Below are 17,291 nucleotides of genomic sequence, written 5' to 3'. Positions count from 1 at the left end.
CCTCTCCTTCCTCCTCCTCCTGACCTTCCTCCCCTCTGGCAGCCGCAGCAGGGCAGGCCGTGTCGCCCCCGGGGATGCTCCGTCTCCCTGTGCCCGTTTCTCCTCATGAGTCCAATTTCCATTCACGTTCACTGACTTTAAACGATCATAGGGCTAAAACGCTAAAAACACGGGTGGTGTTTCGAGTGGCTGCGTGCTGAGAGAAGCCCTGTGCTTGTCTTGCTTGGGAGTTGCACACCAGGGGTGACCGTGGGCCAGGTGAGGTGTACTTGCTGCGCTGTGGCATCTCCCTTGCATTCAGCGGCTGGACCACGGTGGCCTTGATGGGTTGTATCTGATCGTACCTCTAGGAGTGTACATCTCCTTGAGCCTTTTGGGGTATTGCCTTCAGCCAGTGGAGAGAGGAAAGCCACCTGTATCATATTAGCGGTGTTTCTTGGTGTTAGGTCATCCCTTCTTAGCCCTTGTCAAGTCAACGTGAGATCTACTCTACATTTAGCCAAGCCACAAGTTTTGTAATTCTCAGTGCTCCAAGGACTCAAATGAATGTAAATTGCAGAAGCTGTGCTGAGGAGGCATTTCTCTTCTCAGAGGAACAGGTCTTACCTACCTGTCTGTGGCTAGAGAAGACCAGTCATCATCAAGTTGGTTGTGCCTTGGGAGTGGGAAGTGTCAGAGGGAGCGGTAATGAAGAAGGTACTGGATATGTAATGTGCTCTTGCTAATCTCTTTCCATTGGCCCAGCAGTTACGGAGAGCTTTCGGGAGGAGAGGAGACACCGGTCCATGAGTAACTGTTCAGCCAATAACTTCACCTGTCAGGCTGTGGCTCAGGGTCACTGATTGCCTTAATTTATTACGAAAATAGACCTTCCTTCTGCAGGGAGCTTGCTGCGCTATTTTAATTTATGTAATGCTTGGAATTTACCTTAAGATTTCCAAAACTGAGCCATCATATTAAGAAAAAAAAAAAAAGAGATAACCAGAGGAAGCACATTACATTGACATGGTGTCACCTTATCTTCTTCTGAAAAAGGGTTTTGTATTTTGAAGTATGTCTTTATTAAACTGTGACAAAATTTTAAGAAGTCTCTTGTCCTGTCTCTGTTTATACCTTATATTAGAAGAAATCAGTTCAGTCTTCTCAGTGGAGAATACTGGGGTCCGTAGCTGAAAACTTTGGGAGTAGAATAAGAATGGGTTTCATCTTGCACCTGATTCTGCGTGTGCATTAGCTACTCCTTGGTAGTTCCCCAGGTTCAATCTATTTATTTGCTGAAGATGCTTTAAGTATCTGTTCTGCACAGAGCTGTTGGTGTTACAGGAGTATTGATTCGCAGTTTTGAAGAGATTTCCTGGAAAGCGAGGGGAACTCTAAGTGAATCCTTTACAAAAGCTACAGTATAAACTACAGGATTCAGAAAATGCACAAAATACATCAGTGTCTTTCAGGAGACCTCCTTTGCTCTAAGTTTGTGAAGTGATTCCATTCCTTCACTAGCAGTAGATATTACTGACCAAGAGTTGTACATAATAAATAAGGACAGAAAATAGCTTACTGCGTGCCTGCAGAAAAATAATAATTGGAGTTTCTGAAATCTATTTAGTGCTTGCATGGCAATAGTTGTTGGATGTGTGTGTGCTTGTATATCAGTTTGTTTCAGAAAGGGTTCAGATATCCCCCAAGTGGACTTTTAATTTCCATGCCTCCAAACAGGCTTAATTCATGAGACAACGTGGTGTCTCTTCTGATGGGACTTTTGCTTGGCTTTGCTGCACAGCACCTACATGTTGAAGAGCTTTTAGCAATGAGGTTACTAAATCTGAAATAAATAATCTTCCAGCACGAGAAGAAATATTCCGAACAAAAGCAGCCAGAAGAAGTAGCTTGACTCACTGATACAGTCTCTGGAATTTTCCTCTGTGTGGGTTGAAAACCTTCTTATTGTTAGAGTGAATCTACTTTGGGCTACAAGCTTCAAACAATTCATTCAAATTATGCATGAAAAGGCTTTCAGATGAAACGTTTGGAAGAGCATAGCGGAAATGAAAAGGTATATGCAGACGCGCTGTGGAACGTTACGTATATAAAATACACTTTTCTACTTCTGTGTCTGGTACTGAATGAGGTGCTTTGTCTGGGGACTAATCCCTGTTCTTTTCGTGTAAGTGGATTTAAGAAGTTTGTGAAAAGACTCTTTCTGTTGTTGTTTTGTGCACAAGAAGCCTGGGTGAATTTACTGTTTTTAGCAGCAATAGGCCTCGGTCCTGCACAAGGCTGGAGTTCCTCAAAAAAGCAGCAATGGGTGTATAGGAAATAGGTACAGGGTTTTGGTGAGAAACTTACTGTCATAGCAACAGGTTAGCATTCCTGTATCAGGCAGACGACTTTTTCTTTATGAATGAAAAGAGAACCGTTTATGACAAATGTTTGCAGAGCGCAGTAACAATTCATTGGATATGATTGCTCTTTTCCATTAGTATTTGCAAATGACTTGTCCAATTTTGATGCACTACGTCTTCATTTTCTTTGCGTGAGGTTTTTCTGGCGGTCGGGTTACGTGTTGCTATCAGTCTTTTTGTGGAGAAGGGCACGCTATTTTTAGTTTGTTAGGACTCCCAGGCCTTTCCGATGTTGCTGTTTTAAGTAGCTTTAAACTTCATGACTGGTTTTAACAACTGGCATTTAGTGGTGGGACGTCAGCGTGCCGGTAGGTGGGTGCGCAAAACAGAGGTGGCTCAAAATACTTCTCTTCATTGTGTGTATTTGCAGACACTGAGGAATACTTCTATTTTGGGTTTATTTTACTCGAGTCATTTCATTTTTATTTTAGTAAGGAAAACTTATTTTGGCAGCGCATTAATGATCAGCTTAGAGGTAACTGCTTGATTTCTGGGTGGAGTGAGCTGAACTTGTCTAAAAATTGGGGGCGTGTTGTGTATTTGTTTATTTATTTTTAATTTTTTGTGTGTGTGTTGTTGCTGGGCTATTAGAGATAACGTCTTCCAATGTTCCAGCTACATTTTTCGCCCCCCTATTATATGTTTCTGGTGAGAAATGGGTTGCTTTATGCAAGTATTACCTCTACCCTTTACACGTGAGACTTGCAAACAGCCATTTCTCTAATTGCTGCTCTGGGTCTAAGGAGCATGGGTTAATTAGCTGTTGTTTCTAATCGCAGGTTTCAGTCCTGTAAAGGTCTGAATCACAGGCCCCAGTCCTGCTAGACTCTCTCAAACCTATAGCTCTGATCTGTAGTTTATTACTGTAGTGGCTGGCGGTGCTTCTTAGTAAGTCGTGCAGACATAATAGATTGGGGTTTGATATTTCCTACTTTGCATTCCTTCTTTCTTTGTTCTCCTTCCTTTGTCGTGTCCTTTTTCATTTCAGAAGTGCTTTTCCACGTCTTGATGAGGACCTTGCACTGCAAGTTTCTCAGGCGTATTTGTAAGAATGAAAATGCAATCTGCTTATGGCAGGATGTCGTGACAGGTGTTCTGGAAGTAAAAACTGCTAACTTTTAGCATCATCTGAAGTTTTCCCATTACAGAAGTTATTGTTTTTGTTTCTTTACAGGACTTTCTTTAGCCCTTTTGATATTCTTCATTATTTTTTCTCTCTTCAGGGCTTGTTTATGGATGTAACACACTGCTTTTTGGTTCCAACCTTTAAAACAATAGAAACGAAGGAAATTTGAAAATGTTCACAGCTGGGCCTTGCTCTCCTGCATAGCTGTCCAGAGAAACATTGTCTTCTGTTTTGAGATGGATAAGGCAACTGTTTGAGTTTGTGGTCTTATATGCCTAAATCATGTTGTTTTTATGCTTTGGTAAGAAATTTCCCAAATATATCCCTCTTTAAAGTGGCCGAGGGGTCCATATATCTTTTACAGGTTTGGTCTATTTCTACATCTTTGCAGTCATCTTCCTGTACATTTCATTTTTCTTTGGATTTCTTTTAGTATCTCAAAAGGACCTCAGGAGAGGCAGGGGCTAGACTTACCGTTCCTCATGCCAAAGCTAGTTAAACTGATTTGTGTACTAACTGATCACCTGGGAAAACAGTATATATTAAAACCCATTTCTTTTTTAATTTTTAGAAACTGTTTCAACAATACATAATTTTCAGGTGACTTTTCAAAAACTGAGTGTTTCCTTCATATCCCCTTTCATAATTTAGCTTTCATCTATTGGATCACGTTTCTCGTAATCTTTAATGAAGTCTCCAATATGCTGCGTTTTGTAGAGTTTCCAGCAGGTTCCTATCTCACTAGCGATAAATCTGCTACTTTTAATGAAATTAAATTGACATACGCATTCCCTAAAGCTGTCTGTGTAATGTACAGATCATGAGATGTCGCATTACCATTAGTCTGCTAGGCTGTTGCCCAGGAGAAAGAAAACCATGTTTGAGATGCTTAAATATTCATCGGAGAAGGGACTGGAGAGCAGGTAACCTCCCCAACTGCTTAAGTCCAGAGCCTTTCAGGTCGATGAATATTCAAGTGATTCGTATAAAAGGGAACAAGGTCTGTAGGAGGTCCTGAAAGTGGGTCACCCAACGCTTTAATGGACTCTTGGGTTCTGCTCTGGGAGGTGGGACGTGCTCAGGTCCTGCTGGGCAGGAGGAAAGTCTGGGGCCACGTCTGCGATGCTCTGAGCGAGTGGGCTGGGTAAGAAAGGGGAGCGTTGTTTGCATCGTTCTTCTTCCTCAGTGGCTTTGAGAGTAGTTTGAGTTTCCCTTTCATGTGGTTTTGTCAAAACACCTGAAATATGCCACAGACACTGGGAAGTCTCTGTGTCTTGTTTGGTCCTAAATAGATTCTTTTTTTTGGTTTGTTTTTGAACATGATTTTTTTTCCACTTCCTTCAACACGAAACTGAAAATACAGTTATTTATATAGCTCTGATATTAATCCTTCATGGATTGATGGCATGCAAAAGAAACCTTTCCGGATGATGTCTTCTGTGAGGTACATTCTTCCAAGGGAGCTCTTTTCACTGATACTGAAAAATATCAGGGAGATTTTTCTGGAGCAGAGAAAATTCAGCTAGTGACAAAATGCTGAGCTATGGCCTGTCGGTAACTGCTGAAGTAATTCTTCTGGTGGGATCTGATCCCTATTTGGGTTATAAGGTAATGTTTTTAGAGGCTGCTGCCCCAGATTGGCTCTTTGAGGGTGTTTTCTTTTTAATACCGTGATTGACTTGATGAGTTTGGCAAGCCTTTGGAGAGGGGAAAGATGGCAACCCGAACTCCCCTTTGGGCCACTGTTTAGCTTAAGAAATAAGTTTGGGTTGTATTGCAGGAACCTTTTAATTTTAATTTACACACATGCACACACATACAAATAGTATTAAAAAGTTTATATACATATTTATATACTTATACATATGTGTATATATGTATATAGCGACTTATTTTGTGTCAGCGGGGCTTGGAGGGCTGAGGTATGACTGATATTTTCATGATTTCATGAGGCTTCCGCATGATTGCCATTTCTAAGGCTTAGACGTAGGCCTTCTGAAGCCAAAAATGGTTTTCTTGGATGCCATTATGGGCATGCAAGCCAAACCCCTTTCAGAGAGACAAATGAAGAGTAAGTATCCTGTAATGCATCTTAAATCCCAGTGTAACGCCTGCTTTGTTGTTGGGTACGTTTCAACGGTATTCCCAAGGTGGCCTTCCTTCTAAAATGTGCAGAAACGAAGCAGTAATTATCAGAAGAAGAATTCTTGCTAGTAATGGCCTTCTTTACAAATCAGTCTAATTTAATGCCCTGATTATATCTTTTGAGAGCCATAGAAAGTATGCATAAACATTCTGGATTATACAGGCATATGCTTTCAGTCTAATGATGATTAAAAATACAACAAACCCTTGCCCCCAAAACACAGCCCTTGTCTTTTTAGCCTTGGGGAAAATGGCTTTTTTTTTAAGATTACTTGAAGTCTATTGAAGCTACAGCTTTGAAGAGATGTTGAAAATGTAATATTTAAATTCCAAGGTCATTGCCAATTCAGTTTTGATTTAATTTCTTTATCTAAGCAAACTGACTCTTAATGAGTGTTTTTATGCCGAATACTCCATTAAGAGAACTTTTTAATCTGTTAATGAAAAAACAACCCTCAGTTTTAGGGATGTAGTTTGCAAATATTGAGAGCAGGCTGTAGGTGAAGATCCTAAATTCACTTCAGGACCTAGGTTGTGATTTTGTGATTGGTCTTATTTAAGATTTTTGTGGCTTTAGGTTTTCAGGGCAAAACTGGGTGTGAGTAATGCTCATTCCCTCGCATCTTGCTGCTGTTGTACTTTGTATCAGTCTGATGACAATACTGGAGGAAAAGTTCAGTCTCTGTTTTTCTGAAACTGCTTCTGAATGTATTTGTTTATTTTAGGGATTAGAGCTATTTTTCATAGTCTGGGATGTTAATTATTTCTAGTTGCTAAAAGCCTGAGCCAGCCTGTAGCCAGTAATGTCATGCAGAGATCTTGGGTTTTGTGTCAAAATTCCTTTTCTTTTTATTTTTCTTCCCAAGTTACTTGTTTCTTTTTTTTTTCTTCTTTATACTTTAGTTGATAAATATATATTATATGTATAATGAGACAGACAGACAATGCTTCATACCATCTGCTGTGTTCTATGAATGCCTGCTCGCTTCTGTGTAGCATGTATATATATTACCATACCATACCTGTGGCAGAGTGAGTGGTTTGTGCAAGGCAGGAAAAGAAATTGTACTGGGTTGGAAACTGAAGTTCTGAACTGTGGTTTGTACTTAAGGCACACTTTCCCCCTCTCCTCTGTTTGACAGTATTAAATATGCCATGTCTCATGACTACTTCCCTTATATTAGCTTTCTGAAAGGTAAGATCTCCATCTTCCTTTAATCACAGTGTGGCCTGCCCAAATTTTGTCACAGCTGGTGAACAGGACGGAGGAAGTAAGAGCTGAGCGCACAGATTTCACGGTTCTGAAAATCCACGTCCGAAATCTCTGGAAAAGCTGAAAGTGTCTAAAAAATAGCACCTAGAATATTTACGCCTTCTGAGTTTTCTTTGCAGCAGGTTTACACCTCAAAGCATAACGTAGAAAATACAGACTTGGTATGTGCATGTTTGGCCTTCAGTCTGAGAGATGTTGTGAATTTTTGCTTGTGCATCTAATGCGTCTAGTGAACTTTTGATCATTCTTTTCCCAGGTACACCAAACTTGGCTATGCAGGGAATACAGAACCTCAGTTCATTATTCCATCATGTGAGTAGTTTTTTATTTTTGTCCCTCCAGTACTCAGTGCGCACTGCTTATTACTAAGCACTTTGGTGAGTACATGGCTTGCTTTCCAACTCCCAGCGTGGCCTTCGTAGTCTCTTGTCCATCTGGGAAGTGATATTCACCGTGTTAGCATCGTTGGCTGGAGCGTAGCTAAACAGAACTTGTTGTTTGCAGTTAGCTACGACTGTTGCTCATTAAATCAGCTCTTGGTTGCTATGACAAACATGAAGAGACCTCCAGCCCTATTTCCTTTTTATCTCCATTCTTTTTCTGCCAGGACTCGTGAGTAGACAGAATGCAACTCACCTCCTGTCTACCTGACACCATGGTTACTGCCTGGATAATCTGGGGAAGGCTTCCCATCAAATTAAGTACTGAAGTGCAGGTGGCGTCTGCCTTATTTACGTTTGTCTGGGGCTTCAGAGAGCTCAATAGTCAAAAAAAAGACTAGATAATGGTCATTTTTAGTGGGTAAATATAAACCAAATGTTGTTACCCATTTGTTTTATTGAGCAGAATTACTATTGTAATTTGTTTTGTATGTTAAAATTGTTTAAATTAAAATGTTACACATTTTCAGTGTTCTTGATTTTAATCGTAGTCTTAAAAGTTCCTCTCAAATGTTATATATTTGTATAGATGGTAGCACTGACTACGTATTTAGTTTCCTAATGGCACTTACCGTCTCATAGTTAATCTCCAATTACACTAAACACTGTCTTTACTTTTTGTGAACTTCATCAGTTAACTCCTTACTAAAGCGTCTAGCCTGTCTTTTGAATACTCACAGTAGAAGGTATAAAGATTAAAAAAATAAAAAGAGGGTAATCAGGCTGTCAAAGAGTCTTCTAGACTACTGGTTATAGTCTAACCGTTGTAAGTATTGTTTAAAAAAAAGTCTAACAAAAATTTCTAATGTAATTTTTTTTGTAAAAATTTAAATGTCTTATGTTAAAGATGTGGGATAGCAGGTGTTTCCCATGAATTTGTTTTAAATACTGTTACATAAAACTGAGATAATGTGTGGAGGCTTGAACGTGTTTCTGAAGGAATTGTTTGCTTCTCGGTAATTTTTGGTCCTGATACTGCTTGGTGTGTTTGTGGATGATGCCTGTCTACTGTGCGTTTTCTACTCTGTGTGATTAAATAAGCAGTGTTTTACAGTACTTCATTCCATTTTTATTTATAGCTTGCCCCAGATTTTTTTTTGCTGTCTCATCTTCGTGCCTATAGCAGCCATCTAATAATTTTAGTGGTAGTTGCAGGCTGATAATGGGACACATGAGAGTCTCCAAAGATTTCTTTGTAGCACTGCAAATCGATTTCTCCCTTCCCTGCTTCCTTGTTCTCACCGATGGGGATAATGACTCCAATACTTATTTCTGAAGTACATAGCTTTTCTTCTCCTGTGCTCTTTTTCTTAATTCTCAGAGTCGAAACTGAGAAAATCACGTCACTTGCTGACTTAAAGAGTATTTTTTGGTGGAGTGTTGTACTTGTGCAAGTTTAGTGACTGCTGTAGGCCATAACAAAATGCATTTTTCGAGATTTCTTCTGAGTTATCATTTACTTTAACGAGAGAGATGACCAAAATCCTACCTGAGAGCGTGCTGAGAATGAATTCTGCTTTATTGGTTTGTTAGTAGATATAATTTCTGCTTTCTGGCAACTTTCTATATTCCAATTTTTATTCTTGGTAAAGAAATCTTAATTAAAATATGCATATCAATTTTATTTTTAGCTATTTTAATTTTGCTTCAATTGGTTTTGATTTTATTTTAAGGTATTGCAATCCGAGAATCAGCCAAAGTAGGTGACCAGGCTCAGAGGAGGGTAATGAAAGGTGTTGATGATCTGGACTTTTTCATAGGAGATGAAGCCATAGATAAACCTACCTATGCTACAAAGGTAAGAAAATATTCAGTATTTTTTTCAGAAGGTTTCTCAAATTTTCACTTTTTTATTACTAAGTGTTGTCCTAGAACTTCTTGATAGCTATTTAACAAACACATTGGCTTTCTTGTAAAATATTTTTGTGGCATTTTAACAACTGCATAAGGTTTGTTGGCCTTGCCTCTTTTAAATGTCTGTTTTACTAGTGCTGCCCTGTGTGATTGGTGCTTGATGACTTTTGTAAATATCCACTGTACAGTGCAGTTGTTCAGTTTTCAAAATGGTTCGCTATTAAAATAGTCATAAACACTGAATATTTAAATTCTTGCTAAAAGTGTCTCCTTTTAATGTGGTGTATGAATTGGGGAACGTGTTGGATACTTTTGCTTCAGGGAATGTCACAATTGCTTTGTGGAAGGCTGTCTTCAGTGTGGCTTCTGTGTGAATCATATTTTCCATATCCTACTAGAGGACTTGTTGTACTTACAAGATGTTAACAGCTTATGAATTATGTGGAAAAAATCATATTTTGTACATCCTACTGTATTACTTAAATGTCATCTGTGTTCTTAACATTGAACAAAATGTAAACATATCAGAATGTATGTTGAAAAAGGTATTGCCTGTATGGTCTTTATTTCTTTTTATAGATTGGCAGACATATTGAATATGAGTATAATTTTCAACTTTCTAAATGATAAAATTGATACAAAAAGAAATTGAAATACAGTGCTGCTACAAAACAATAGTGGGATTAAACACAGTCTGGCTTGCAGTCCTGCTACATAAAATTGCAATTGGAATTACCTGAGGGTACAAGATAACTTGGAAGTAGTTAACTCTAAATTAAAGTGAAAATAGAGGATTTGATAATGTGACCATGAGATGAGATGTTTTAATTCTTGCAGAACATGTAAGGATTTGTGGGCTTCCAGTGTTGCTATTTTTGGTTTTGTTTATTCTCATATGGTCTAGAAGGTTGACGTGTTTTCTTGCTTCAGTGGCCTATACGACATGGTATTGTTGAAGACTGGGACCTCATGGAGAGATTCATGGAGCAGGTCATTTTTAAATACCTACGAGCTGAACCTGAAGATCACTATTTTTTAATGGTGAGTTATTGAGACTGGGGAAAGAAAACATTTTTGGAAGGAAAACAACATTTTTCCAAGTATATGTTTGTAAGAGGAAAAGTAAATAATATTCCAAGCACAAGCTTCCAGTATTCCAATTCCAAGCTGTGTTAGAGGATTTTTCTCTGTATGTCTTACATTTCTTCATCAACTGGAAAAAATATCTGTGAAAGTGCATCAGAACCAAATTCTGTTCATTTTGTGATGTAGGCTACTGAAGGTTGGATTTTGTTTTTGAAAGGCTTTAGTTGCTTTATTTAAACTGAATTTTATTTGAAATTAGTGGCTGAGTTTACAACGTAGTAGAGGATATTCTTGCTTAGTAGAGCACCATATGTTAGTGGTAAAGCACAAATGTATGAAAATTTCTCTTAAAGATCAAATTAGGATACTAGTTTTTAACAAGTAGTTTGCAAATTTGACTTTAAAAATTATTCTTTATATTCATTTGCCCTTATGCCTAGTTTATCTCCAGATTTTTCATTTTCATTTCCTTTAAAAGAGCTCTTTGTTGGTTCTAGTTTGGACGTGACTTAGAATCATGGAATCATCTATGTTGGAAAAGGCCTTCAAGATCACCAAGTCCAACCTTCAGCCTGGCCTACTGAGGTCCATCCCTAAACCATGTTCTTTAGTGCCATGTCCACACATCTCTTAAATACCTTCAGGGGTGGGGACTCGACTGCTTCCCTAGGTATCTTATGTTAGAGTAGTTTAACAAAAATTCCACCTCCTGCTAACTCTATGGTATCTCTCCCCGCCTGGCTAAAACTGAGTGTAGGCCACATGCAGCCATCCCATTTCCCCAGCGTGTCTTATTTTGTAGCACCAAGCAAGTGTGGCAGTGTCTCAGCCCATAGTTGCTCAGTGCACTTCATGAACATGGAGGTCTTCCTCTGAAGCCTGACTTCCATCACGTTGTGCTCCTTGATCTGGGTTGTGCTGCGTACACTATAGATCTAAAAATTCAGCAGTGCAGTGACAAACTTCTGTTTTGCATCCTCAAGATCCAATGCCATTTCGAGACTAGCTGAATGAATGGTGCTAGTGGCTTTAATCTTGTTGATTTTTAAACATTTAGTAGTTTGCACAGATTGAGTGAAAGTGTATTTGTAAAAAACTGCGGTATGGATGTGATTGCTTACGCTATATGGTTGTGTGTAAGAAGAAATCTTTGCTTATGTGGAATCCTGCAAAATATTTCTAGCATTCCATCCTTTTCCAGGTAGGAATATCTGGGACATGAGGAACCTTCTTCAAAGATTGTCTGCGCATAGTATATATGATTAAACTTTTCCCCTTTGTTTAAGCATTGAGTACTGTGTTTTTTTTCCTCTGAGTAGTCCTTCTGAAATCAGCTGTGCTACTCTAACACATTACTCTCCTATTCTTTGTGAACATTTGGGTGTTGAAATCATGCCACTCTATCTAACCGCAGTGAGACAGTATGGTACAAAACAACATTTCTTGTAACATGATTGTTACTTTCCTTTGAAAACTTAATTTAAATCATCTGTTGTGGAAGATAACCTCCTTGCTGCACTCCCCAGATTGTATGAATTCTGTATTTTTAGCTTTGGAGCTTGTTTGAGACTTTTGAGTTCATTAAGAATTTTAAAAGTTTATTAGCATACTGAGCTAGTCATTACATTAACTGTTAGGACACTACTGAGGAGCTTTTTCAATCTTTTTCCTTTTTTTTTCTTTTTTTCCAGACAGAACCTCCACTGAATACACCTGAAAACAGAGAGTATCTTGCAGAAATCATGTTTGAATCATTTAACATACCAGGACTTTACATTGCTGTTCAGGTGAACAAAGTGAATATATACTTCTAAAGTACAGTATAGCTGCAGTATGTATAGTCTTCCATACGCACATGTCTATAATGCTTGAAACATTACTTTCTGAGATTGTAAATGAGCACATTCTGCCTGCCGCTAAATGTGTACTGTTTCTCATATAGGCAGTGTTGGCCTTAGCTGCTTCTTGGACATCACGACAAGTTGGAGAACGTACTTTGACTGGAATCGTCATTGACAGTGGTGACGGGGTGACCCATGTGATTCCTGTGGTATGTAGCAGGGTGCATTTTGAAAACATCGGTTGTTTGGACAAGCATACGGTTTATTTTCTATAGATTAAAATAAGAACTGTCAAAGTAAACTTTGTTTAAAAAATTTTAGAGTTGTCTGGTTGTTTGGGACTTTTTTCCTCCATATGGAGGTTTGGCAAAATTTGTGTTTTATTATGTGGCTTTATTTATTATTTATGGGATTATTTTAGCTGTCCAGGCTGCGTGAAGACCACAGTAAGGAATCGTTAGGCCATCTTTTGAAGAATATTTTTATGTAACTCCTTGTCTTGCATTATTGTGATGCCTCAGTTCTGTTCAGTATTAATGCATATCACTGGGTCAAATCTCCTGCATGCCTAGCATGCTTCTTGTGAGACATCCAAACTTTTTTTTGATGTCCTGCACTTTGTGTTATAGACCTGGTGTCTACTTTTCATGTGCTTTTTTTTTTTTTTTTTTTGCATTTTGGAAATTAGTGAACTCTGATTCTATGGAAGCAACTGCAAGCTTGTACAAATGCATGTTCATATATATGTGGTTGATTTCAGATGGCTTAATTCTGTTAGGATGTTAAAAATACCCAATTATCTGTGCATTACTAACATCTGCTCTATTGATGACAGTGTATTTCTGAAGCATATAGTATGCTTGAATGATCAGTTATTTTAGAAATGAAAATTTGAGTCCTGTTAATTTCTTGCATTTTGGTATTAATCTGGTTATGTCACTACTGTCTTCAACTGGGAAATATTAGGAAAAAAAAAAACACAACAAAACATATTAAACATATGAAGTTCTGAAGAAATGTATGTAAAAGGCAAGATCAGAAATAGTGCCGGCTCAGCAATACCGGTGTTCTCAGTCAATACATCCTGGGAAAAAAATCAACAAATAGATTTCTTGTTTTCATTGTACTTACTGTTAGATATTTCTTCATTTGATTTTTTTTTTCTGATCATTTTAATAGGTTTATACTTTTTCCTTTTTGTTCTTCACTCTGACACAGGACATGAGCAGTCTATTCATATTATGTTATCTTTTCAGATTATGCCTGAAAAAAATAATCTGATCAGAATTTGGGTTGTAATGTGTGTAAGGTGTTTTTTGTCTACCACTTGTGTGTTTCAGTGTCTGTTATCTAGTTAGTATCTGTTTATATGTTGTAATCAAGTTTTTTTAAATAAAAATATCCACCTCGCAGGGGGTTGCTTGTACCTTCTTATAGTCATTTTAAAGTTTCAAGATTTTACTTTTTGATTAAAAATCAAAATAAAGCATTATAGAAATGAGTGATAGTTTTGCTGTTAATTGTTGGTATTCCACATTGTATGAGTATGCCTAAACGTGTTTTTTTCTGTTGTTGTTTTTCTCCCTCTCCTCCCACATAGGCAGAAGGCTATGTAATTGGAAGTTGCATCAAACATATTCCTATTGCAGGTAGAGATATCACTTACTTTATTCAGCAGCTCCTAAGGGAGAGGGAAGTAGGAATTCCTCCTGAACAATCTCTGGAGACAGCAAAAGCCATAAAGGTACACCCTTCTTTATCTCATAATAAATATATAAATAAAATTCCTTGAACTAATTTTTTGGCTTTAACAAGTTGCTGGTGGCTCACTTAAAAACGCAAATACAGGCACTGTGTTGTAATTACACAAGCTTCTGCTGGTTTGTCCCATCAAGTGCAGGGGAAGGAGAAGAAGGAAATCTTCATGCTAGACTCTTTGGTAGAGTTGAGTATGTTCTGCAGATTAAATCAGCATTTTAAGCTTGAGATTTGTTTAAAATTTGCTTTTTAATTTAATAAATATGCCAGTAGGCTGATTGTATGGGTCTGATCTTGCCATGAAAGCTTGTCATTGAATTTCCCTGTTGTCTCACACCTAGTGCTTGTGGCATTTTCATTTTGAGACAGACTAATCTAGATGAGTTGGTGTGGAATTTTATTGAATGTGTGTTGTCTTGGATGGTTGAGGCTTCAGCATTCATTTGTGTACAAACATCTGTTGAACAGCCCCATCTGTAAGAACAGTTGCATCTTTTTGTTTTTCTGTTTGCGATACGCTGTAATTCAATAATGGAATAATTATTTTGTCAAATTCTAATGCATGGTATTTCTTAACAGGAAAAATACTGTTACATTTGTCCTGACATAGTGAAAGAATTTGCTAAATACGATGGAGATCCACGAAAATGGATCAAACAGTATACTGGCATCAACGCAATCAACAAAAACAAGTTTGTTATAGATGTAGGTTATGAAAGGTTCCTTGGGCCTGAAATTTTTTTTCATCCTGAGGTAAGAGTAGGTACTAATAGTATTAAGTTACAGTCACTTTATTGTGTAAATAAAGTGCTGGGGGGAGGGAGTTACAATGATTTTTGATGCGAGTGTGCCATCACGTGGAAGTGAGGAATCAGTAAGTCTCCTAACTCAAGCCTTGTAGTCTCAGGTAACATAAGCACAGAAAAACATGAGCACAGTGGGTAATTATTTTTTGTGTCCCATATTACATTTAAACCCTCGTATTTCGTTTCTTTAAAGGCAATCTAAAATTGAGAAGGAAGTTTTTGAATTCTCAGATTATATGTAGTATTTTTATTCTTTCTTTAAGCACAGGTTTAAACTAGTATGCTTTTATGCTGTGTATTTGGTTATGTTGCCAGTCCTTTTGGGCACTGCTCTGCATGGTAGCATTCCACTGATAATATTTTAAGTCTTGGACACTGACTTTTTTGTCCTTTCTGTTGATACTCAGTCAATTTATAAAGCATATATGCTAAATTTCTCCCTGAGGAAGTCCACTGAAATCTGTTGCTGTGGTAATAAGCAACACGTACGATTTTGGGAAACATTTACAGTACCTAGTCTGTCTGGTTTTTGGTAGTTCAGTCTGAGTGAACGTCAGGATGTTGTGATATCCTGGGAGAAGATAGAATCGATTTTTAATATGTTACAGCACGGCAGAGTATGTCCTCTCTATTCAGCTTATTGCAGTCTGTAAAACTATTAAAAATTTAATCAAGTCCATATTAACACTGAAGTTTCTTCTTGTCTACCCTCTTCGTATTGTAAGGGCATTTGAAAATCTCATTCTCTCACCTTTTGTCTAAATTCCAGCCTTAATCTGTTTGCGGTCAATTTATAGGCATCTAATCTTATGTTACCATTAAACCTTCAGGCTAAATAGTTTCTCCTCCCTGCTGTTTGCCCATGTGATTCTTATAGAATCACATTTCAGATGTTGTTTTAATAGTCTCTCTTTCCATAGTCCTACAAAGACTGTTAGGAGTAGGATAAAGGACTAATTTCCATTTTCTTCATTTCTTAATAGTTTCTTGGCTCTGTATTGAAAAGAAAATTGAACTGACTTTCTAGACAAGAAAAACACAGTAGATGATACGTACTGCATCCAAAAAGAATTTCTCGCTGGACTTCATTAACCCCTCACTTCAGAGGGTATCACGTTAGCTTGGTAAAGCTACCTTTGGTAAAGCCATCTTGTCATCTTATCCTATTTTCAGTTTATCTCTGTCTAAAAGATTTCAGAAAAAGTTTTGTAATTCTCCTGAAGTCAGGCTTTGGGGTTTGTAGTAATTCAGATTATTTCTCTACTTTTAAAATAAGTACTTAAGTATTTTACTTGTCATTCTCTAGCCATATGGTATTCGCTATCAGATGTAATTTCACAAATCGGTTCTCTGGTCCCCTTTCTGGGAGCACGTTATGCTCTGCTTTGGATACCATAACTCTAATTTCTACATGTCCCTTCTGCCCTGCTCTTTTATCAGTATACTTACTGGAGAGGTCAGGAGAAGATTTCTGGCTGTAGTTCATTCATTTGAGAACTCTCCATGTGAAGCAACACCATTTCTTTCATTATTCTCTTTTAATTTGTATCTTAATGTTCTAACTTCTTGCATGATTAATTCTTACAGTGGAAATTAGCTTGACTTCTTGGGGATTTTTCACATCATTCTTATGGCTCTTGATCTCCAAGCCAATTTCATTTGCTAATTTCTCTTTCAGTTCAATGTATACTTTATGTTTTGGCTTTTTGTTATTCATCCAGTTAGATACTTCATCTCGCTTAGGATATAAATCCGTAATAGTTTCTGCACCTTTGGGAGAGTCTTAAAATTATATAATAACATATCTGAAAATAATATCTATTTCTCAATAATTCAAATTACTCAAAAATTTATCTCTGAAAGGGCAAAACCTAGGCTACAACCTTTTTTTTGTTTTTAAAGCATGTGTTAAATTAACAAATGGAAAATGGCCAGTAGTCCAAGATTATTTGCTAGCATTAACAACTCTGACTTTCTAGTATTTATAAATGCAGAAATTATGTTAGCACTGTACTGATATTTGTGTTGATGGGGCTTCCACCCAGAACCTAGAATGTTTGTCTGTTTGAGTATAGGAGACTTTTCTGTGCTTGGGGAGGGGAAAAAAAAATACAACAACAACAACAACAAAATCACCAGCCCCTCCCTCTCCCCCTCCAAAAAAGCCTCAGACAAAAAAGCCTCAGATTTCTTTGTGGGAATTTAACATGTGTGTCTTAGTAGGGTTGAAATCTTTTGCGTAGAACATTCTCATTTGCGCACTGATGTATTTGATTTCTATTAAAAGGAAAGATGTGACTTCACAGTAACAGCCTATTTAATATTGCAGGAGAACTCAAACTCACGTCACATGCAGTAGTAGGCTCCTAGTGCATAGATTTTGAACAGTGAATTTATGAACAAGGAAGAGAATCGGAATTTCTCTACAAGGGAAATAAGAATTCCTTTTTTGGTGTAGAAGTGGGCTTGATATAATGTAGAATACTTGGTGAACAGGAGTAATATTGGCTTTTATTTCCCCCATCTCCCTTAAAAGTGCTATTGCAAAATTGCTCTACAG

The 17,291-nt window shown here is 37.6% G+C and overlaps 1 protein-coding gene across 3 annotated transcripts in view; it reads left to right on the top strand.

Annotated features, from left to right (window-relative positions):
* Positions 1-17,291, top strand: part of ACTR3B (actin related protein 3B) — a 35,741-nt gene that overhangs the window by 9,565 nt on the left and 8,885 nt on the right. For all 3 annotated transcript variants that reach the window (XM_083824670.1, XM_083824671.1, XM_083824669.1), the window contains exons 2-8: positions 7,203-7,258; positions 9,060-9,184; positions 10,171-10,281; positions 12,018-12,113; positions 12,269-12,376; positions 13,768-13,911; positions 14,505-14,678. In XM_083824670.1, coding sequence (XP_083680796.1) covers positions 9,113-9,184; positions 10,171-10,281; positions 12,018-12,113; positions 12,269-12,376; positions 13,768-13,911; positions 14,505-14,678 — 705 coding nt within the window. In that variant the 5' untranslated portion in view covers positions 7,203-7,258; positions 9,060-9,112. The remainder of the gene's footprint in view (positions 1-7,202; positions 7,259-9,059; positions 9,185-10,170; positions 10,282-12,017; positions 12,114-12,268; positions 12,377-13,767; positions 13,912-14,504; positions 14,679-17,291) is intronic.

Source organism: Anser anser, assembly GCF_964211835.1.
Source record: "Anser anser genome assembly, chromosome: 2".
In the NCBI taxonomy this organism is placed as follows: Eukaryota; Metazoa; Chordata; class Aves; order Anseriformes; family Anatidae; genus Anser; species Anser anser.
Note: the sequence above shows the minus strand (reverse complement) of the source record. Positions and strands in the feature narration are given on the sequence as shown.